Source organism: Colobus angolensis, unplaced genomic scaffold, assembly GCF_000951035.1.
Source record: "Colobus angolensis palliatus isolate OR3802 unplaced genomic scaffold, Cang.pa_1.0 Scaffold157, whole genome shotgun sequence".
Lineage (NCBI taxonomy): Eukaryota > Metazoa > Chordata > Mammalia > Primates > Cercopithecidae > Colobus > Colobus angolensis.
The window spans coordinates 2,422,186-2,444,452 of record NW_012114677.1 but is presented as its reverse complement, the minus strand read 5'-3'; the positions used below and the strand labels follow the sequence as shown (position 1 = coordinate 2,444,452).

General features: G+C 55.1%; 1 protein-coding gene across 2 annotated transcripts in view; it reads left to right on the top strand.

The window, feature by feature from the left end:
• The first annotated feature begins 4,748 nt into the window (after nt 1-4,748).
• The window catches only part of PDE6B (phosphodiesterase 6B, cGMP-specific, rod, beta), a 42,072-nt gene continuing 24,553 nt past the window's right edge, over nt 4,749-22,267 (top strand). For both annotated transcript variants that reach the window (XM_011936806.1, XM_011936807.1), the window contains exons 1-3: nt 4,749-5,262; nt 12,713-12,865; nt 13,261-13,350. In XM_011936806.1, the coding sequence (XP_011792196.1) occupies nt 4,795-5,262; nt 12,713-12,865; nt 13,261-13,350 (711 nt within the window). In that variant the 5' untranslated portion in view covers nt 4,749-4,794. The remainder of the gene's footprint in view (nt 5,263-12,712; nt 12,866-13,260; nt 13,351-22,267) is intronic.

Here is a 22,267-nt window from a genome sequence, read left to right as displayed (position 1 = left end):
CCCGTGGTGTCCGCCGTGACTGGGTCCCCCCGTGGTGTCCGCCGTGACTGGGTCCCCCCGTGGTGTCCGCCGTGACTGGGTCCCCCCGTGGTGTCTGCCGTGACAGGGTCCCCCCGTGGTGTCCGCCATGACTGAGTCCCCCGGAGGAGTTTGGAGTTGCCCACACTGAGCCTCCAGGGATTCACCAGCTATAGTTCAGGTTTCCCCGCCCTGGCACAAGCTCCTGAGGTGGTTTCCAGGGATGCGTTTGTGCTCTGGCAAACCATGGCCCCTGTCATTGACAGGCCAGCGCCTGCCAGCCCCGTGCGTACCAGGTACCTATGTCTTCGCTGCTGTTTTGGGTGTGGCAAGAACTGTTGATTTTCAGTCTGCTCAGCTGACTTGTTGTTCGGGTTGGGCAGCAGCTCCTGAGCGCCTCACGTGAGGCGCCAGAGACCGGAAGTCCAGTTTAGGCAATGGCAGGTGCTAGACTCAGAAAGTTCCACGCGCAGGGGCTCCCCCAAAAGGCGTTCTTTCCCAAAAGGCTCGTACGGTCTTGAGCTGCAGCCTGAGGCTGGTCCTGCCCAGCCACCTTCCTTTCTTCTCCTTCCACAGGTGCCACAATCACACCCTTACCTGGGGCTCCCCACCTGCTCCTCCTTCGTCTCCCTTCTACCCCGCACAGGGAGTTCCCATCCCATAAATCCACTTCCTATTCTGTCTTGGTGTCTGCAGGAGAAGTCCCAGATGGCCTTGGAATGCACAAGGCCCTCCCTTCTCATGCGTGGTTCTCGAGAATACCTGAAGAATGTGCCAGGAAGGTAACCACCTGGTCTAGGGAGGGACCGGCTGGACAGCCCTGGCTCTGCTCCTGTGCCTCCTAGGGCGGGATGTCCCGCACACTGTAGCCCCGTGAGTCAGGTCACCCCTGGCTATGGAACCCCGAGCACCTTTGGGATCCCTCAGCGGTGGCGCGAAGCAGGGCACACATAGAGAAGGCTCCTTTCATTCTGGGCAGCTTTTCCGAGCCTCAGGGACTGTCTCACCATGGGTCCTAGGCTGCTCCCTGCTGCCTGCCTATGAGTAATAAAGTTGCTTTCATAACCGGTTGTGTGAGTGTTCTGTCTCCCTGGACTCGTGCATGTGGGTGGATGCTGGTTCATGGTATTGGGAGGTCTCTAGACTCCTCCCCTGAGGCTGAGTCCGGGGCATGCTGGAGTCCAGGGCGTCAGTCGGGAGTCCGGGCTGAGTCCAGGGCGTCGGACGGGAGTCTGGACTGAGTCCAGGGCATGCTGGAGTCCAGGGCGTCAGTCGGGAGTCTGGGCCGAGTCCAGGGCATCAGTCGGGAGTCCGGGCTGAGTCCAGGGCGTCGGACGGGAGTCTGGACTGAGTCCAGGGCATGCTGGAGTCCAGGGCATCAGTCGGGAGTCCAGGCTGAGTCCAGGGCGTCGGTCGGGAGTCCAGGCTGAGTCCAGGGCGCCGGTCGAGAGTCCAGGCTGAGTTCAAGGCGCCGGTCGGGAGTCCGGGCTGAGTCCAGGGCATGCAGTCTTAGTCCATCTGTGTTGCTGTAAAGGATCACCTGGGGCTGGGTCATTTATAAAGAAAGAGGTTTCTCTGACTCACGGTCTGCAGGCTGTACAGGAAGTCTGGCACCAGGGTCTGCTTCTGGTGACAGCTTTAGGAGCTTCCACTCGTGGAGGAGGTGAAGGGGACCCAGCATGCCAGGGTGGGAGAAGAAGGGGGGTGGGGGTGGGGGCCAGGCTCTAACAACCTGAGCTCACAGGAGGTGAGAGGGAGAACGCCGCCCCACAAGAGAGGTACCAGCTGTTCGTGAGGGATCCACCTCCAGGACCTAATCACCTCCCACCAGGCCCCACCTCCAACGTCAGGAATCACATTTCAACATGAGGCTTGGAGCGGACCAAGGTCCAAACAAATCAACAGTGAACCTGCTTCCAGGCGTCTGCTTCCTGGGAGTCCCGACTGACCCCGGCCCCAGGGTCCCCCAGGGTCTGAGTCTCTTGGTCCTCTGGAGCTACGGGGTGAATCAGTGCTTCTCACAGGGGACCTTCCTGTGGCTTTTTTCTTTTTTTTTTTTTTTTTTGAGACAGAGTCTCGCACTGTTGCCCAGGTTGGAGTACAGTGGTGTGATCTCAGCTCACGGCAACCTCCACTTCCCGGGTTCAAGCAAGTTTTGTGCCTGAGCCACCCGAGTAGCTGGGATTACAGGCACCCGCCACCACACCCAGCCAATGTTCGTATTTTTAGTAGAGACGGGATTTCACCATGTTGGCCAAGATGGTCTTGAACTCCTGACCTCAGATGATCTGCCCACCTCGGCCTCCCAAAGTGCTGGGATTACAGGCGTGCACCACCACACCCAACCAATTTTTGTATTTTTAGTAGAGATGGGATTTCACCATGTTGGCCAGGCTGGCCTGTGGCCTTTTTGTGGGCTTCCCCTGCCCCTTTAAGTCAGGCAGCCACAGCTCTCATCTGCTGACAATCCTTTCTGTTCAACTGTCCTTGATAACTTCATTCTTTTCTACCAGTTCAGTGATTGTTTCTCCAGAGAGTTGCCATTCGAACATTCATACCCATGCCATCTACATTTTTAAGATTTTTTTGATGATCACTGTGGGATAATAGGGGAGAAAATAATCTTTAAAAAAGACTCTAGTTCTCCTAATCATGAGATGCTTGCTGCAGAGTTTCGGGATCCATCCAACATGGGAAATCAGAGCCTCTCTGGGGTGCTACAGGGCTAAGATGCACAGTTGCTCAGGTTGTGCACAACACAAGGGCACTCCATTCACATGAAAACATCTTCATTATTTTGCAAATCGGCTGAGCACTGTGTAGACACAAATTAGGAATTACCTTACATGAGGCTCTACTAATTTATGATAGCAATTATTTTTGTGTTGTTATGGAAAATTGGGAGACAAAAATGAATTACTGTTTTGAGATCTCATGAAGCTCGGAAGACAGATTGGCCCTGGGGAGGCACCGGTGGCTGCAGTTTGCAGAGAAGATTGCTGCTGAGGAGGAATCTGTGCACACAACAGGCTCCAACGATCTGCACAGGGCCACATGGGGCTTTGGCCGAGGACTAAGCTTCACACGCACAGCACAAAACCCCAAGAGCTGAGCAAGAGTGGCCAACTGGGAGCCCCCTGCAGGCTGCACCAGGGCGAGGCCCCTCTGACCAGGTCAAGTGGAGAGCAATGTGAGCTCGTCCCTGGGAGTCGGGGACTGCACCCGGCAGGCTCTGGAGGCTGTTCTGGGACTGAATGCAAAGCAGGCGACCCTCTACCCTGGCTCCAAACCCAAGCACTGCAGCGGCCCCACAACCCCTGCCCCCACCCACATCCCCACTCCCCTGTCCCCAGTGAGAATTCACTATTTTTAGGAAAAAGGGGAGGCCTCTCAGCAGATCCCTGAAAGGAAGTGACTTTGTGACTAAGCGGAGGCAGGAACGTCATGGCACAAGGGCACGCTTCGCACGCCCAACTGGGCCCACGGTGGACGGCGCAGCTGCTGCACTCAGAGCAGCCCCGAGACAGGCAGCTGCAGCCCAGGGCCCTCGCAGAAGCTTCCCCGGGGCCCGGCCTCGTGCTGAGAGAACTGTGTGCTCCAGAGAGCACCTGGCTGTCATGCACACGTGCTCACACACGAACACACACACCTACATGTGCTCACACGCTCCGTGCACACACGTATGCACACAGTCATGCACGTGTGCACACACGTCTACCAGCAGAGTGCAGTAAAAGAACCACATGAAAACCTTGCACCTTGGTTAAAAGCATGGTGACAACACGGACAGACAAACTGGAAAAGATGAGAAGAAACCTCAAGCCCAGGATCTGGCAGCACAAAGGTGCCTGGAAAGCGGCCATCAGCGTCTTCATATTCAGGGAAGTTAGGAACACTGCCACCCGCCCGCCAGGCTGGCGCCCATGCCAGACCCAGCCAAGGTGCTTCCAGCCACATCACCCCTGCCGGCCGGCGGGGAGCTGGCCCAGGAGCCGAGAGTCCTGTGGGAGCAGGCAGGGCTTGCTGCGGTGACAGCGGAGAGGAGAGGCCGGGCTTCATTGCCAGGCAGCCCCCGTCCTCCTGCTACCGACAGCCATGTGGCCTCAGAGCGGCGTCACCCCGAAGCTTGTCCCGGCTGGGGCCTGACAGCAGGTAAAGGCTGACTAGCGACTCTGGATCCCTCAGAGCGTGGGGGAAGGTGCATGTGGTCCCACCTCCACATCCAGAGTCCCCTTGCTGGCCTCTGGGCATTTGGGTCCTGGGTGTGCTTCCCCAGCCCCCTCTCCCTGCACAGGGTGAACTGTGTCTCCCGGAGGCAGGGCCAGGGCCCCACCACCTCCCCAGCACACCCGCGCCCAGGTCTCGGCTCCCAGGAGGGCCTGGGGCCGCCTGTGGGACCAACCCAAACCCTCAGGCAGCTCCGCTGGCAGAGAGTGTCTTGCTGTGTGTGGGATCACCGCCTCAGGGAATTCGTTCTCAGGGCTTGGTCTGCTGGAAGCCAAATGCCTGCACCCAGTTGCCCATGACCCCTGCAACAGGCAGGAGGTCCCCCAGCGGTTACTCCCAGCCCTCATTCCACAGGGTCTGGTTTTCCTGGAAGGTGGGAAGTCCTGGGGTCCGAGCAGAGGGAGCGCAGGCCCCCGTTTGTGGGAGTGAGTCAGCTGACCCGCCCCCGGGGTTCCTAATCTCACTAAGAAAGACTTTGCTGAGGACAGGGTTTTCCCGGGAGTCCATGCATGCCGGGAGCAGCAGCGTCTCCAGGGACAGGCAGCCACCATGAGCCTCAGTGAGGAGCAGGCCCGGAGCTTTCTCGACCAGAACCCCGATTTCGCCTGCCAGTACTTTGGGAAGAAACTGAGCCCCGAGAATGTGGCTGCGGCCTGCGAGGACGGGTGCCCGCCGGACTGCGACACCTTCCGGGAGCTCTGCCAGGTGGAGGAGAGCGAGGTGCTGCTGGAGCTGGTGCAGGACATGCAGGAGAACATCAACATGGAGCGCGTGGTCTTCAAGGTCCTGCGGCGCCTCTGCACCCTCCTGCAGGCCGACCGCTGCAGCCTCTTCATGTATCGCCAGCGCAATGGCGTGGCCGAGCTGGCCACCAGGCTCTTCAGCGTGCAGTCGGACAGCGTCCTGGAGGACTGCCTGGTGCCCCCCGACTCCGAGATCGTCTTCCCGCTGGACATCGGGGTCGTGGGCCACGTGGCTCAGACCAAGAAGATGGTGAATGTCAAGGATGTGGACGAGGTGAGTCTGTGCGGAGCCTCGGGGAGGCGGCTGTGTGCATCTCCTGCACCTGTCCCAGGTGTCTGAGGGTCAGCTCGGATACTCAGGCCTCCAGGGAGGCCTCTTATCAGGGCACAGGCTTGTTCTGTGCAGAGGAGCGAGTACCTAGAGCCCCTGCCCGGCACTGTGCCCTGGCCACCTGCCTCTCCGGCTCAGAGCTTCTGGCTCAAGCTGACATCGTGTGGCCACTGAGTTGGTTAGACCTGAGTCTGGGAGCCTCGGCTGAAGCAGACTCAGGCCCAAACCTGGGTGTCCCTGATTCTGCATCCACGTCCCATGGTGGGGCCGTGTAGGTCATGTGAGGACCCCTGGCTTCCAGGAAGACAGCCCAGGTGGGGGCTTCAGGGCTCTCTGGGCTGGGAGGGAGGCCCTGCCTTGGGATTTGGGAAGAAGAGGTCACAGTCAAAGGTGGGGCAGACACCCAGAAAGGAAGGGGAGCCGGGGGAACCCCAAGTTCCCACTGTGGCAGAAGCAGCTTTATCCCATGGGAGCCAACACTGGCCGCCAGGGGAGGACAAACCTGGGAGCCACTGAGCACGGGGGTCCAGGGTGGGACGGGGGAGGGAGGAGAGACTGAGATTGAGACAGGCTCGCTGGGGTCACTGAAGGCGGGAAGGCCAGGGCCTGTCCATGCAAAGCACAGGCTGGGGCAGACGCTTCCTGAGGACAGAGGCGGCCCTGGTGGGATTGGAGAACAAGCGTGGTGTGAGGTGCCTGCCAGACTGGGTGAGGGCAGTGGCCAGCAGAGACCTGGAAAGGCCCTGAGGGGCTACCTGGCATGGAGGCTCCGAGGAAAGGGGGGTGGAGAAGCCCCTTCTCCCTGTCCCGCACCAGTCCCCAGCTTCCTCTCCCCTTTTCTGTCCCCACGGCTAAGGAGGCTGCAAGGGGCCCAGGCAGCCTCCCCTCTTGCTGGATGGGTCTTGGGAATTATCCACCAGGTCGCTTGCCCAGGGGCAAGCGTGGTCCCTCCTTCCCAGGCAGCTGGGGAGGGAGTGGCAATCCTCTTTTTTTTTTTGAGACGGAGTCTCGCTCTGTCACCAGGCTAGAGTGCAGTGTCGTGATCTCTGTTCACTGCAAGCTCCGCCTCCCGAGTTCAAGCCATTCTCCTGCCTCACCCTCCCGAGTAGCTGGGACTACAGGCGCCCGCCATTGTGCCTGGCTAATTTTTGTATTTTCAGTAGAGATGGAGTTTCGTCATGCTGGTCAGGCTGGTCTCGATCTCCTGACCTCAGGTGATCCACCTGCCTCGGCCTCCCAGAGTGCTGGGATAACAGGTGTGAACCACCGCCCCAGGCCGGAAGTGGCAATCCTCTTATCCCAAAGGCAGTAAGCAAGTGGCGAGGCAGTGACCTAGATTCAGTAATCCCTGGGGTTACCTTCGTCTCCACCTCCCTCCTAAGAACTGGGGCACCTACAAATCAATCATGCGTCAGGAGCGTAAGTTACCAGGAAGCTGGGAAACTTCGCAGTGGTGGTGTCTGGCATGGACACTAGCTGCCTCCTCCCTCCCCTATTCCCTCTTCCCTTCTCCCCGCTCTCTGCTGCTGCCCTCCTCCCTCCTTTTCTGCTGTCCTCCCTCTCTCCCTTCCCTCCTTCTGCATACAATCCCCAAGACAACTTCTCGTCCCCACCCTGTCCCAAGCCCGGGCTGTGTCCTTCTCGCCACCAGGAGTCTGTCCCAAGCCTGGGCTGTGTCCTTCTTGCTGCCAGGAGTTCATCCCCTGCTGCCACCACCCCTTCACGCCTTTGTCCCCACCCAGTTGATGGTATCTCGTCCCTGCTCTGCGGGTCCCCCTCAAACTGCTGGGCTGTCCTAGGTCCATCCCTCGGCCTGGCCTGTTCCCCAGGGCTGTTCCAGGTCCTGCCACCCCCACTCCCCGTGCCATGGCCGCACCTGCCCCAGCACTGACCTCCCCTGAGGCCTCTCCCCTGCCCAATGTAGCTGGTACCTCTCTGAGGGGCTGGGCGTGGTGTCTGCCCTCCATTCTGTGGAGTCTTAGTTATCTCAGACAAAGGGAACAGAGACTTGAGTCTAAATTGCCGAAAGAAAAAAAGCAAATTTTCATTAAATGCAAATTTTCATTAAGTGCATCTCAGCACCCTAAGCACTGCCAAGGGGTGGGCTTCTGGGTTCACGTCTCAGTTTACAGAAGGGGAGACTGAGGCAGAGCACACCTCAGTCTGGCCCACTGAGCCCTCTTCGGGGGGTGTGAGCCACAGCAGCCGTTTTGGGAGAGCAGCACATGGCTGTGGTGCGAGAGTCCCTGAGACGGGGCGTGAGTGGCCTGCATGCCACACCCGGGCCACCAGAGCCTCGCCCACCTGAGCCCTGTCTCCCTGTTTACACTGGGGAAATAATGTCTGCCTCGCAAGGGAGCTGCAGTGGCTGAACCAGCCCGCTCCTGAGCACAGGGCTGGAGGCCCCAGGGAACCAGCTCCTCCCTGAGCTGCGAGCGTCCGTCCTCCTGGAGCTGAGAGTGTCAGGCCAAGGCAAAGGCTGCAGTAGCCTGGCCTGTGGGCCCTCTTGTCCCCAGGGGCCTGTCCCAGGAGCCACCACGGAGGGAGGGGCTGCCCAGGGCTCACACTCTCGGGCCTACAGGGAGCCCAGGCAGTGCCAGGCCACGTGGGACCGGCTTCTGGGAGGTGCAGGGCTTCAGCTGATGGCTCCAAGGCCCTGTCTGCTCCCAGAACTACGCTTGTTGTGTCACGGCATCCCCTGGGGAGACACGGCTGACCCCAGGGCCTGCACAAGGAGGGCGCTGCCGGGACTCGGGACGGAGCACAACCTGCCTGGAGCCCGGCCCAGGCCTGGGCATGGGTTGTGAACCCTAAAACCTTGGGCTCAGGAACCACAGGTCCCAGAAGGTGGACACCAGGCCCTCCTCTATCCCTCCCAACATGTCAGAAGCCAACGGGGCAGCCGGGTGAGAGGCCCTGCCCAGCCACCCAGTGTCCACGGCCCCCAGACAAGCCTCTCGGCAGGAAGGAAGCACAGGTCGGGTGCAGAGAGGTAGGAGTGAGTGGGCCTGTGAGACAGCACGGCTCTCCCCGTCCGCCGCTGTGCTCCCCGGGCAGGGACGCCGCCCACACCTGATGAGGGGAGGCCCCGCCATCACCCCTTTGTGGCTCCTCAGACCTGCAAGAGTTCACAGCGGGGGCAGCTGGGATGGAAGATCCTGGCGGACTGGCGGGGGCACGGCCACAGCCACCAAGTGGCAGGGCAGGACTCACACCCCGGCTCTGACTCTGCAGCGGTTTCTGAGCCCAGCCCCAGCCGAACAGCCACGAACCCGCAGTGCTGCACATGCAGCCTCACCCTCCACCCCTCTTCCAGCTCCTCTCCCTGGGACTGTCACAGGAACCCACCCCGAAGGCCCGTCCCGGGACCCTAGTGAGTCCCCTGACCCCTGTCCCAAAACACCTCATCACAGGGTCCTGCACGTCGCCAGCAATCAAGACCCTTGGACTCAGTCCTGTGGTGGTCAGTACAAGGCTGGACAGAGCAGAAGCGTTGAGAACACGGGCTGGGTGGGAACCTGGAGACGGAGGAGGGCGGCAGGACCGGCCGTCAGCCATGCTGAGCACAGACGGCAGAGGAGGCGGGGGGCTTGGGCAGTGGAACGGAGGGTTGGGGGTGCTTTGGAGAAGCCACAGTGGGTGTGAAGGCCCCAGAGCCAGGTCCAGCGGCTCGGCTGTGTGAGCACACACAGCCCCCTGGCCTGCTAGAGGCAGAGCAGATGCAGGGGGTTCCCAGGAGCCTGACAGTCCACAGCTGTCACCGCTCCCAGGTGAGGCTCCTGGCACGACTGACCAGGAGGCTCTGGGGAAGCCCGGACTGGACAGTGGACAGGAAGAGACCAGCAGGCAAGGACCCCCCAGCCAAGCATCACTGCAGGGGACACAGAGCCCAGAGGGCACCAGAGAGGGGGGACGGGGGGGACGGCGGAAGCCACGTGTTAATCTTCACCATGTGTGGCTGCATTTCACAACGGGTAATTTCGAAGCTGGCAGTCAGACGGAGAGGCCGAGCGTCCGTCCCCGTGGCTGAGGGGAGTTTGCAGGGCTGTCATCCCAGGAAGTGAAGGCTGGGCTGGGGTCGGGCTGCTGGGCCAACAGGGGCGGGGAAGGGAGCTACTGAGGCTGGAAGCTGCACCAGCCAAGCTGGGACCAGGGTGGCTGCGGCCTGGCTGGTACCAAGGGCCCATCCATGCATGGGCAGCAGAGTGACCAGACGCTGAGGAAAGGAGAGCCGGTGTCAGTGAGAGAGTGGCCGGATGTTTCCATGTGGGACTCTTCGCAGTCTTGATGGCAGATTTACAAAAAGTAAACATTCCCTGTGGTGTCGGGGAAGCTGAGGAGGGCAGAGTGCAAGCCGGGGCTTGGTACAGATGTTCCTGGGAGGTCACTGGACCAGCTGCTCCCAGAGGCCTGACAAGGTACAGGGAAGGAGGAACGAGGGGCAACCTCACTCAAAACCATCTGCTCGGAGGAGCATAGCTTCTGGCAGAACCTCCGCGGTGGCCAAGCCCCAGTTCTGGCTGCCCGCTCTGGACCTCTAAGGAGCTGTTCCCCTTGCTCCTAAGGGTGTGGGGGCTGGGGAGACACCAAGGGGCTGCAGTCACAAAACCTCAGGGTGAAGGTCTCAGTGCTGGGGCCAAGGGTGTATCTGGCACAGGCCTGGAAGGACCAGGGAGTGAATGGGGTCAGCGGTGAAGGAGAGAGGCTGTTGGCATCAGGATGGTAACTGCAGCCCACCCACCTCAGCTGGGAGAGCTGAAATGGAGCCAGGCACCTGCTGAGACCAGGAAGGCAAGGGATGCAGGAGCAGCTCTGAAGGAGAGAGGACGGCAGACGCACGGGCTGAGAGAGCATTTTACAGAGTCCCGAGTGCACTTAAATCCCAGGATGGGGAGAGACTATGAAGAAGAGAAGGTGACAAATAGTGTGAGGTTCTTGGGTGGAGGGCAGGCCACGAGAGAGGTGGGAAGGGTCTGTGGCTGTTCCCATACTTTCTTTGTGAAAATGTGTGGGGCAGAGAGAAGTGACAGTCAGGTCTGAGATCCAGGAAGAAACTGGTAGAGACAAGGCTGGCAAGAGATGTGAGGCTGAACATTCATCAACCGTAGCCTGTGTGACTATGGGGCACCATCTGAAGGTCACGTTGTGTGGATCCCTGTGGCGCCGTCTGAGGGTCACCTTGTGTGGATCCATGTGGCATCAGCTGAGAGTCATGCTGTGTGGATCCGTGTGGCACTGTCTGAGGGTCACTGTGGATCTGCGTGTGGCACCATCTGAGGGTCATCTTGTGTGATGCCATCTGAGGATCACATGTGGACCCAGGAGGCACCGTCTGAGCATCCTTTTGTGGGGATCCGTGTGGTGCCACCTGAGGGTTATGAGGGTCATGTTGTGTGGATCTGTGTGGCGCTGTCTCAGGGTCACGCTGTGCTCTCTCCAGAATTGCTGGTTTATGTCCAGGTGTCATGCTGTGATGATCAGCAGCCAGGGAAGGACCCCAAGTGAGAGTGTCAGTGAGGTTGGCAAGGGATGGGTTAAAAGGCTGGACTCCAGGTAGACAGGGAGGGAAACAGTCACAGAGAATCTGAATTCAGCAGGGAGCACACATGGTGGCCACTGTCGCACTCACAGCTGGTGGGGGAGACACTGTCCAAACCGCCACAGGCACAACAGGCACCACAACAAGCAGGCAGGAGCGTGCTGTGCTTGGCTCAGGGGACACAGGTGCTGAGATGAGCTCTCAGGGGACACGGGTGCCTAGATGAGCTCTCAGGGGACACAGGTGCCGAGATGAGCCCTCAGGGGATGCAGGTGGTGAGATGAGCCCTCAGGGGATGCAGGTGCCGAGATGAGTTCTCAGGGGATGCAGGTGGTGAGATGAGCCCTCAGGGGATGCAGGTGCAGAGATGAGCCCTCAGGGGATGCAGGTGGTGAGATGAGCCCTCCCTCAGGGACCACCCCTCTGCTTCAGATCCAGTAAAGGGATGTTGCCCCCACTGCCCATGCTGCCACCCCTGCCAGGGCTCACTCACCCGTCTTCCTGCCGCACCATCTTTTAAACACTGGTTTTCCTTCAACGCCAGCCCACATGGCTATGGGCAGCAGCTGCATCTCCAAGAATCAGGAGAGGAGGAGCAGGAAGGATGGGTGCCATTTAGGAGCATTCTGGCACCTCGGCCAGCCCCCAGCAGGCTTCCTCTGGGGAAGGGGGTGGAGGGAAGTTGCGAGGAGTCTGCCCTCTGCTGCTGCAGGGCTGCCGTCCCTAGAAACAGCACGAGATGTGAGGCGCATCCCAGGAGCTCCCGTTCAGCTGGTGCAGTGGCTGAGGGCAGAGCCTGTTATTTTTGCCTCATGGACTAGTGAGGAGAAGGCCATAGAACTGCCCTGTGCCTGCTGCAGGTCGCACAGGTGGGAAGTCCAGACCCCAGCAGGGCCGACCCGGGAGCCATTGATCTGGGTCACCGCCCCAGGGCACCCTGGCCTCATGTAAACAAATGTCAGAACCAGGAAGTAAGAGGAGGGTCTGGGGTCACATTCAACTCTCTGAAGAACAGAATCCTGGTCGCCTGGGGGTGCCTGGTCTCAGTAACCCTCAGTGCGTCTGGGCCGAGGCAGAGCTCAGCTGACCTGTTCCTTGGGGGGGCCGGAACCTAAAACCAAAGAGAGGAGGGGCTGCTGTGAATCTGGTGGGAGTGAGGGTAGGAGTGAGGGTGGGTGGGGAGCCCCCAGGAGCCAGAGGCAGGCAAAGTTCTCATCACAGTGGGCCCCAGACCCCAGGGAGCAGACCCCTGGGAGTGTGGGCCTGGGAGGCCAGAGGGGTAGCGTCCAGACCCCAGGGCTGCCAGGTCTCCCACCCCGGCTTGCCAGCTGCACCTGCCCTGGCTAAAGTGTCCCACGAACAAGCCCGCAATCAGAATGGGCTCATCCCGCATCCTACCAAGGGCTGTCTCTCGGGGAAGAGTGTAGGAGTGTCCTGCAGGGGGCTGAAGGCAGGAGAGGGTGGCGGACACCAGGAGGCTTCAGGGACAAGGTAAGCAGGCAGGCTCAACAAGCATCCAGGAGGCCCAGTGCTGCTGGAGGGTGGCAGGTGTGGGACGGCACGGGAGGTGCCAGGCAGGGTGGGGCCACCCGTGAGGCCTGTATAGGTCTGCTGGACTGAGCACTGGGGGGCACCAGCGTCCTCCGCACAGAGGTGCACGGAGCCAGGCTGGAGTCACAGGGACAGGCCCAGCTCTCACCGCCCAGTGGCCACGTTCCAGTGCCCAGCAGGGTCCCCGGGCGCCTCACACCTGGAGGGCAGCGGCCTCCGCAGAGTTTGGCAGCAACCCCAGTGGTGCGGGCTCCAGGCCCACGCAGCAATAGCCTCTTTAGCCTCTTTCCTCTCCTGCGGCAGTGCCCTCACTTCAGCTCATTTGCTGACGAGCTCACTGACTACAAGACAAAGAATATCCTGGCCACACCCATCATGAATGGCAAAGACGTCGTGGCGGTGATCATGGCGGTGAACAAGCTCAACGGCCCATTCTTCACCAGTGAAGACGAAGACGTGAGTGCAGGGGGCACCTGGGCAGCCACATGTCTGCCTCCTTGCCTGCCTGCCCGCTGCCTGCCTGCCCGCCTGCCCGCCTGCCTGCCCACGTGTTCTGTGCTGCGTGTCTGCTGGGCTGCTGGGCTCTACATGCTCGTCCGCACATCCGTGTGCTCCTGTGTGTCTGCGCACACCTGTGTGTGTGTGTGTGTGTGAGACAGAGAGAGAGACAGCTTGCGTGCCCGCCCTGTGCACCTGAGCTTGCGTGTGCCAGTCCATGTCTGTGTGCTGGGCACAGCTTCCCGGCATGTCTGGGCAGCCTCAGGAGGGCATGTTTCTCCTGCAAAATACCCACGGGGGCACATGTCTGAAAGCTGGAATTTTAACTCCTCTTGTGGCAATTCCCGTTTCAGGTGTTCTTGAAGTACCTGAATTTCGCCACGTTGGACCTGAAGATCTATCACCTGAGCTACCTCCACAACTGCGAGACGCGCCGCGGCCAGGTACCACACGCTGAGCACGGCTCCGCCCGTCTCGCTGCCTGCGCAGAGGCCGGTGGTGGCAGGTGGTATTGTGCTCACCTGCACAGGTCCCGGGGTGGGCATTGCTCCCGGGAGAGGAGGCCCCACGGCTTCTGTGGCTGTGCTGAGCTGCAACGGCCAGACGCATCTGCCACCTGCCTGCGATCTGGCCAGAGCGGGTGTGAGGCACCTGCAGAGGGGGAAAGGGGCACCCTTCCTAGAGGCTGCCCCTGACCACCTTGGGAGGAGCCAGCGTGAGTGATGAGTGAGCAGATCCGGCCTTGGCTGAGAGAGGGCATGGGAGCAGGTCCAGCCTTGGCTGAGAGGGTACGGGGGCAGGTCCGGCCCTGGCTGAGAGAGGGCACGGGGTCAGATCCAGCCTTGGCTGAGAGAGGGTATGGGGGCAGGTCCGGCCTTGGCTGAGAGGGTACAGGGGCAGGTCCGGCTCTGGCTGAGATTTTGGGGAGGGAGGCCCAAGGACCTTATGGAGTCAGGTGTGCCAAGGTGTGTGGGAAAACGCAGGGGGGTGACCTCCAGGGCAGGTGGTCCTCCGGTCTAAGACCCTGGCTCAGGGGAGACCTGGATGGATAGTGAGTGGGCCGGGGGAAGGAGGCTCTATGTTGGGGCTGGGAAGCCGTCCACACGGTGGCCTTGGGGCTGAGCCACAAAGGAGAACTGTAAAGACGGCGGGTCACCTCCTGCCTTCCCCGTGTCTTGTTCTGCCTGCGGACGCTGCCTGGCTCTGGTCACCTGGTGCGAGCCTGCTGAACGTGGTGAGAGGCTGAGGTCTTTATCTCAGCATCTGCAGGGTTTAGGGGCCTCCTCCTGGCCCCAGGCCTGCCTCAGGGGCAGTCTGGAAAGGCTGGCAGGGCCCCTGACCAAGCAGCCCCAATCCAAGCAGGCCTCCCACAGGCCAGGGCTGTGGGAACCAGGGACCAGGGAGACCATCTGTGTAATTTATCTGGAATTATTTTGTATGAGAGGTTTGTCTCCTCTCCCCATTTACTAATTTATTCAACCATTTATTTATGTCAGTCTGGATTTAGGAGTATTGTATGCTTAGGTTATAATTCAGCACGGTTTTGTTTATTTTCTTGCTCATGTGAGTCCAGCTTTGGCCACTGGGAGCTCTTCTGCTTGGCTCCTGTGCTCTTTTTATATGACCCCATCACTGTGGGGTTTTGCTTTGGCTTGTGTTTTGGTTTTTTGTGTGTTTTTTATTTTGGTTTTGTTTTGTTTTGTTTTTGAGATGGGGTCCATCTCAGCCCACTACAACCCCTGTCCCCAAGTTCAGGCAATTTCCTGCCTCAGCCTCCGAAGTAGCTGGGATCACAGGTGTGCACCACCACGCCCGGCTAATTTTTGTATTTTTAGTAGAGACAGGGTTTCACCATGTTGGCCAGGATGGTCTGCAACTCCTGACCTCAAGTGATCTGCCCACCTCAGTCTCCCAAAGTGCTGGGATCACTGGTGTGAGGCACTGCGCTCAGCCTGGCTTGGTTTTGAAATTCCTCGATTTTTAGCTCTACTGGATGCCCCCACTCATTGTGTATTTCCTGTCCTGGTCTTGCCATCAGCCACTTCTCCAGGGAGCCCGGCTCCTTCTGTTGGAAGCAGTAACCGGAGCTGTGGCCTGGGGGCCGGCAGTGCTGGTTGCAGGGGTCGCTGCTTCCAGGCCGTCTCGGCCAGCACAGCGAGAGGCAGCCATGCTCTGCCAGCCCTTGCGTGTCCCCTGAGTGTGCACAGAGCTGCAAATGTTCCTGCACGTGACCATTGCGCTCGGGCTGACGTCTCCAGCCCTGGTCCACAACAGCACAGCTCATTCTGGCTTCTTCCTCTTGCTGCTCTGTGAATTCCCATCCAACAGTGGAATGCCTGGGAGCCGTCCTCCGCCCAGGCACTTAATTGTCTGATTCTAGTGCAGGGGTATAGCCATGTCAGGATTGTTCACCCACACCCCATGGAGAACAGTGTCAACGAGTAGAATATGGGGTTGATGAAGAGTTTCTTTTGCCTTCAGTCTTCCTGAGGCCAGAAGGCAGCTTGCTCTGTTCCTTCCCACCAGTGATGAGTGAGATTTCCCGCTGCTCTGCAGTCTCACCAGCATTTGGTGGAACTGCAATCTGATGGGTGTATGGTAGCATCTCATTATTGTTGTAATTTACAATCCCCTAATGACAGATGATGTCACGTCTTTTCATTTACATATCTGCCATCTGTACGTCTTAATCTTTGGTGAGTTGTCTGTTCAGATCTTTTGCCCTGTTTGATTGGGTTATTTGTTTTCTTATCATTTAAAGAGTTTTATTTTTATTTACTTATTTATTTCTTTATTGGAGACAGGGTCTTACTCTGTCACCCAGGCTGGAGTGCAATGGCGCGATCTCGGCTCACTGCAACCTCTGCCTCCCAGATTCAAGCAATTCTCCTGCCTCAGCCTCCCAAGTAGCTGGGACTACAGGTATGCCCCACCACACCTGGGTAATTTTTTTTTTTTTTTAGGGACAGAGTCTTGCTGTGCTGCCCAGGATGGTAGGAGGGCAGCTCTGTGATGTTTTTCTGGGGGTCCACAGTTCACAGGAGGCAGAAATGGCAAGTCAGGCAGAGCAAACATGAGGGAATAGAGAGCGTGTCCCTTAAGTTCATGGGCAAATGTATGAACGGCCTTTTCTAAAGGAAAGGGGGAGAAGTGGGGAGCCCAGGCTTCTGGGCAGGAGAGACGCCTCTAAGTTCTTACGGCTGCTATCAACTTGAGCCATTTAGGTGTAGAACTGGAAACTGTCAAGGGTGACTGAGCCCTGCCTCTGGCATGAGAAAATTAAACTTGTATTCAAAAGTAATGCTCAGGCCGGGTGTGGTGGCTCATGTCTGTAATCCCAGCACTTTGGGGAGGTCGGGGCAGGCAGATCACCTGAGGTCAAGAGTTTGAGACCAGCCTGGGCAACACAGTGAAACCGTCTCTATTAAAATACAAAAAATTATCCAGACATGGTGGTGCATGCCTGTAGCCCCAGCTACTTGGGAGGCTGAGGCAGGAGAATTGCTTGAACCCAGGAGCTGGGTTCTCCTCCTCAGGTCCTCCTACCCAGGACCTGCAGTGAGCTGAGATCGTACTACTGTACTCCAGCCTGGGCGACAGAACGAGACTCCATCTCAAAAAAAAAAAAAAGAAAAAAAAAAGGTGATGCTGAGACCAGGAGCAGTGGCTCCCCTCTCTAGGAAGGCTGAGGCGGGAGAATCACTTGAGGCCAGGAATTTGAGACCAACCTGGGCAATATAGCAAGACCCCATCTCTACAAAAACAGAAGAGTGATTTGCAAATATTTTCTACCTGGATGTGGCTTGTCTTTTAATTCACCTTACACTGTATTTTGCAAAATAGTTTTAAATTTTATTATAATAAAGTCCAATTGGCCAGGCATGGTGGCTCATGCCTGTAATCTCAGCACTTTGGGAGGCCAAGGCAGGCCAATCACCTGAGGTCAGGAGTTCGAGACGAGCCTGGCCAAGATGGTGAAACCCCATCTCTACTAAAAAAATATGAAAATTAGCTGGGCGTGGTGGTGGGCACCTATAATCCCACCTACTCAGGAGGCCGAGGCAGGAGAATCGCTTGAACCTGGGAGACGGAGGTTGCAGTGAGCTGAGATCGCGCCATTGCACTCCAGCCTGGACGACAGAGCGAGACTCCATCTCGAAAAAAAAAAAAAATCCAACTTAGTATTTTTTTTCCTTCATGGATTGTATTTTGTGTTGTATCTAAAAGCTCATCACTAAACCCAAGGTCACCTAGATTTTCTCTTATTGTCTGCTAGAAGTCGTATAGATTTTTGTTTTACATTAGATGTGTGATTCATTTTCTGAAAGGTGTAAAGTCTGCATCTAGATTAATTTTTTGTGTTGTTGTTGGCATGTGGAAGTCTAGTTGATCCAGCACCATGTGTTGATAAAGGCCACCTTTTCTCCATTGTATTGCTTTTACTCTTTTGTCAAAGATCGGGTGGCCCTGTTGGTGAGTCTATTCCTGAGCTCTTTATTCTGTTCCACTGTCGTGTGTGTTTATTCGTCCATGATACCAGACCATAGACCGTCTTGATCACTGTAGGTTTAGAGTAAGTCTTGAAGTTGGGGATGTCAGCACTCTAATTTTCTTTCTTCTGCAGTATTGTGCTAGCTATTCTGGGTTTGTTGCCTTTCCACATAAACCTTAGAGTCCGTTTGTAAATATCCACAAAATAGCTTACTAGTAGTGTAATTGGGACTATATTAAATCTTTTTTTTTTTTTTTTTTTTTTTTTCTGAGACGGAGTCTCACTCTGTCACCCAGGCTGGAGTGCTGTGGCCGGATCTCAGCTCACTGCAAGCTCCGCCTCCCGGGTTCACGCCATTCTCCTGCCTCAGCCTCCCAAGTAGCTGGGACTACAGGCGCCGCCACGTCGCCCGGCTAGTTTTTTGTAGTTTTTAGTAGAGACGGGGTTTCACCATGTTAGCCAGGATGGTCTCGATCTCCTGACCTCGTGATTCGCCCGTCTTGGCCTCCCAAAGTGCTGGGATTACAGGCTTGAACCACCGCGCCCGGCCGGGACTATATTAAATCTGTAGATCAAGTTGGGAAAAATTGCCGTCTTAGAAATACTGTATCTTCCAATTGATGAACACAGAATATCTCTTCATTTATTCAGATCTTCAATTTCTTTCATCAGAATTTTGCAGTTTTTGCATACAAATTCATAATTTTATTAGATTTGTACCTAAGTATTTCATTTTCCCATGGTAAAGTAAGTGATATTGGGTTCTTAATTTCAAGTTCCAATTGTTCATTGCTGTTATAAAGCAAAGCAATGGACCTCTGTATGTTAACTTTGTATCCTGGGCAGAGAAGAGGTGAGGGTGAGGCGGTCAGCGCAGGAGCCAGGCCAGGCCGGGCAGGGGGTCCCTGAGTGCCTGAGGCCTTACTTTCTCCTTGGTCATGTCCAGGGGGCCCACCAAGTACTGTCACAGCCACACCTTTAAAACTGAGGTCTGTTGGGCTGTGTGGCCGGGGCAGGCCAGCCAAGCATCCCAGCTCCTGGGGGACCCATGAGGCCCTGACCGCAGCCCCACACACAGCCATCAGAAACACACTTTTTTTTTTTTTTTTTTTCTGAGACAGAGTCTCACTCTGTCACCCAAGCTGGAGTACAGTGGCACAATCTCGGCTCACTGCAACCTCTGCCTCCCAGGTTCAAGTGATTCTCCTGCCTCAGGCTCCCAAAGTAACTGAGACTACAGATGTGCATCACCACACCTGCCTAATTTTTGTATTTCTAGTAGAGACAGCCAGGCTGGTCTCAAACTCCTGAGCTCAGGTGATCTGCCCACATCAGCCTCCCAAAGTGCTGGAATTACAGGCATGAGCCACTGCACTGAGCCACGAGTTTTTTTACTGATTATTTGGTGTTTTTACCTATACAATCATGTCATCTGCAAACAAAGATAGTTTTCTTCCCTCTCAATCTATATACATTGTATTTCTTTTTCTTGTTTTTTGCACTAGCTAGGACTTCAAGTATAATGTTGAGTGTGAGTGGTGAGAGGAAGGAGACATCTTTACCTTATTCCCAATCTTAGGTGAAAGCACCCACTTTCTCACCATTAAGAATGACATCTCCCAGCTAGGCGTGGTGGCTCACGCCTGTAATCCCAGCACTTTGGGAGACCGAGGTGGTTGGATCACCTGAGGTCGGGAGTTTGAGATCAGCCTGACCAACATGGAGAAACCCGTCTCTACTAAAAATACAAAAAATTAGCCAGGCGTGGTGGCACACTGCTGTAATTCCAGCTACTCAGGAGGCTGAGGCAGGAGAATCGCTTGAACCTGGGAGGCGGAGGTTGCGGTGAGCCACGATTGTGCCATCACACTCCAGCCTGAGCAACAAGAGTGAAACTCCATCTGAAAAACAAAACAAAACAAAAAAATAGAATGACATTGTCCAGCGCGGTGGCTCTTGCCTGTAATCCCAGCATGCTGGGCGGCTAAAGCAGGCAGATAGCTTGAGCCCAGGAGCTTGAGACAAGCCTGGGCAACATGGTAAAACACTGTCTCCACAAAAAATGCAAAAATGTTAGCCAGGCATGGTGGTGTGTGCCAGCAGTCCCAGTAACTCGCCACTGCGCTCCAACCGGGGCAACAGACACTCTCTAAAGAAAAGAAAAGAAAAGAAAAAAAGAATGTCTTTAGCTCTAGGATTTTTGCTGAATTTTTAAAATCTGGTTGAGGAAGTTCCCTCTATTTCTAGTTTGCTAAGTGTTTTTATTCTGAATGAATGTTGGATTTTTCAAATTGTTTTCTGTATTGATTGATAACATCATGTGTTTTTTGAACAGATTTTGAATGAGCTTTGCATAACTGGAATAAATGCCACCTGGTCATGTAGTGTAATTTTTATTTTCATACATTGTTAAATTGGTTTTGCCATGTTTTGTTAAGAATTTTGGCATCTACACACTGGGCACGGTGGCTCAAGCCTGTAATCCCAGCACTTTGGGAGGTTGAGGGGCGGGCAGATCACAAGGTCAAGAGATCGAGAGCATCCTGGCCAACATGGTGAAACCCCGTCTCTACCAAAAATACAAAAATTAGCTGGGCGTGGTGGCAGGTGCCTGTAGTCCCAGCTACTCAGGAGGCTGAGGCAGGAGAATCACTTGAACCCGGGAGGTGGAGGTTGCAGTGAGCCAAGATCGCGCCACTGCACTCCAGCCTGGGCGACAGAGTGAGATTCTATCTCAAAAAAAGGAAAAAAAAAAAAGAATTTTTGCATCTATATTCGTGAGCTACATTGGTCTGTAGTTTTTCTTTCTTATAATGTCTTTATCTGGTTTTGCTATTAGGATAATTTTGACCTCATTGAATAAGATAGAAGTGCTCCCTCTGCTTCTATTTTTGGAAGAGATTGTAGTGAATTGACATAATATCTTTCCTCAATGTTTGGTCAGATTCACCAGTGAAACCATTAGAGACTGGTGCTTTCTTTTTGGATGATTATTAATTGTTGATTCAATTTCTTTAATACTTAGAGAACTCTTCAGATTCTTCTAATTCTCCTGGTGTGAGTCTTGGTAGTTTGTGTCTTTCTAGTGATCAGTCTATTTCATCTAAGTTAAAATCAAATTTTGAGGCATAGAGTTGTCATAATTATTATTTATTTTCTTCTGCTTGCTTTAGGCTTAATTTGAAGTTCTTTTTCTAGTTTCTTAAGCTTTGAGTATTGATTTAGATCTTTCTTCTTTTTTATTATGTGCATTCAATACTATAAATTTCCCTCCAAGCACTTCTTTCCCTGCACCTGACAAATTCTGATAGGTTGTGTATTTTTACTCTTATTTAGTTCAAAATCTATTTTTTTTTTGACAGAGTCTTGCTCTTGACCTTGTGATTCTGCCTTCTCTGGTTTTAATCGAACATCTTATCCCATACTCTCTCCTCTCTTAGCTTATCAGTTATACTTGTTTTTCTTTTTCTTTTTGAGACAGAGTTTCGCTCTTTTTGCCCAGGCTGGAGTGCAATGGCGCAATGTCAGCTCACCACAATCTCTGCCTCCCAGGTTCAAGCGATTCCCCTGCCTCAGCCTCCCAAGTAGCTGGGATTATAGGCATGCACCACCACCCCGGCTAATTTTGTATTTTTAGTAGAGACAGGGTTTCTCCATGTTGGTCAGGCTGGTCTTGAACTCCTGACCTCAGGTGATCCACCTGCCTTGGCCTCTCAAAGTGCTGGGATTACAGGCGTGAGCCACCGCGCCCGGCTATACTTGTTTTTCTAAAAAAAATTTAGCATTTCCCCAGAATTTGCAATAATCATTTATGACTACTCTAAGCCCTCTTCCAAATAGCCTTATACTGCTTCACTAGAGTGCAGCTATCTTACAGCAATGTACCTACAATTTCTCACTTCCACACTTACAAAATTTCTGTCATTTATTTTACTCATCCATGTGCTATAATCATGTAATATAGTGTTACTATTATTACTTTGAATAAATAGTTATTAGAGAAATTAAGAAAAAGAAAATATGTTACTTTCCTGTCATTTATTTGTTTTCTGCTGCTGTTCCTTTTTTCACGCATATGCGAGTTTCTGATCTATCTCATTCTTCCTGTTTCCAAGGAACTTCTTTGAACATTTTCTGCAGGGCCAGACCACTGGTAACACATTCCTCAGTTTCTGTTTATCTGAGAAAGTCTTTATTTCTCCTTCACTTCTGAAGGAGAACTTTACTGGATATAGAATTATAAGTTAGCACATTTTTTTCTCAACGCTTCCAATACTTCATTGCACTCTCCTCTTGCTTGCATCGTTTCTGATGAGCTGTTTTCAACGTCTGCTTCCACTCTTGGTCAGATGTTCCCCCACCCCCAGCTTCCCTAGAGGTTTTCAGCTTGGTTTTGTGCAGTTTGAATATGACGTGCCTTAGGATCCGTTTTTTTGGCATTTGTCTTTTTTCACAGCCACTGAGCATCCTAGACGTGCGGTTTGGTGTCTGTCAATAATGTTGGCAAATCTCAGCCATTATTACTTCCAACATGTCTTCCCCTTCGCTCTTTCGGCTCCTCCCGGCACCCGCCGCCCGCTGGCACCTTCTGGATCTGTCTCTCCGCTCCGCTCGCTCCACGCTCCGCTCGTGGTTCCCTCTGCGTTTCTCCTTCCAGACGGGCCGCGGCGCTCTGCATTTCCGCCTCGCATCTCCTGTGCTTCAGCGGCCTTGTCCTTCCAGAGTGTCCATCTCTTTGCTTATGTTACCGTCTGCTCTCGCCTGCTGCCTCCTTTTTCTAGTAGAGCATATTGATCATCGTAATTTTACTTTTTTTTTTTTTTTTGAGATATTGTCTTGCTCTGTGGCCCTGGCTGGAGTGCAGTGGC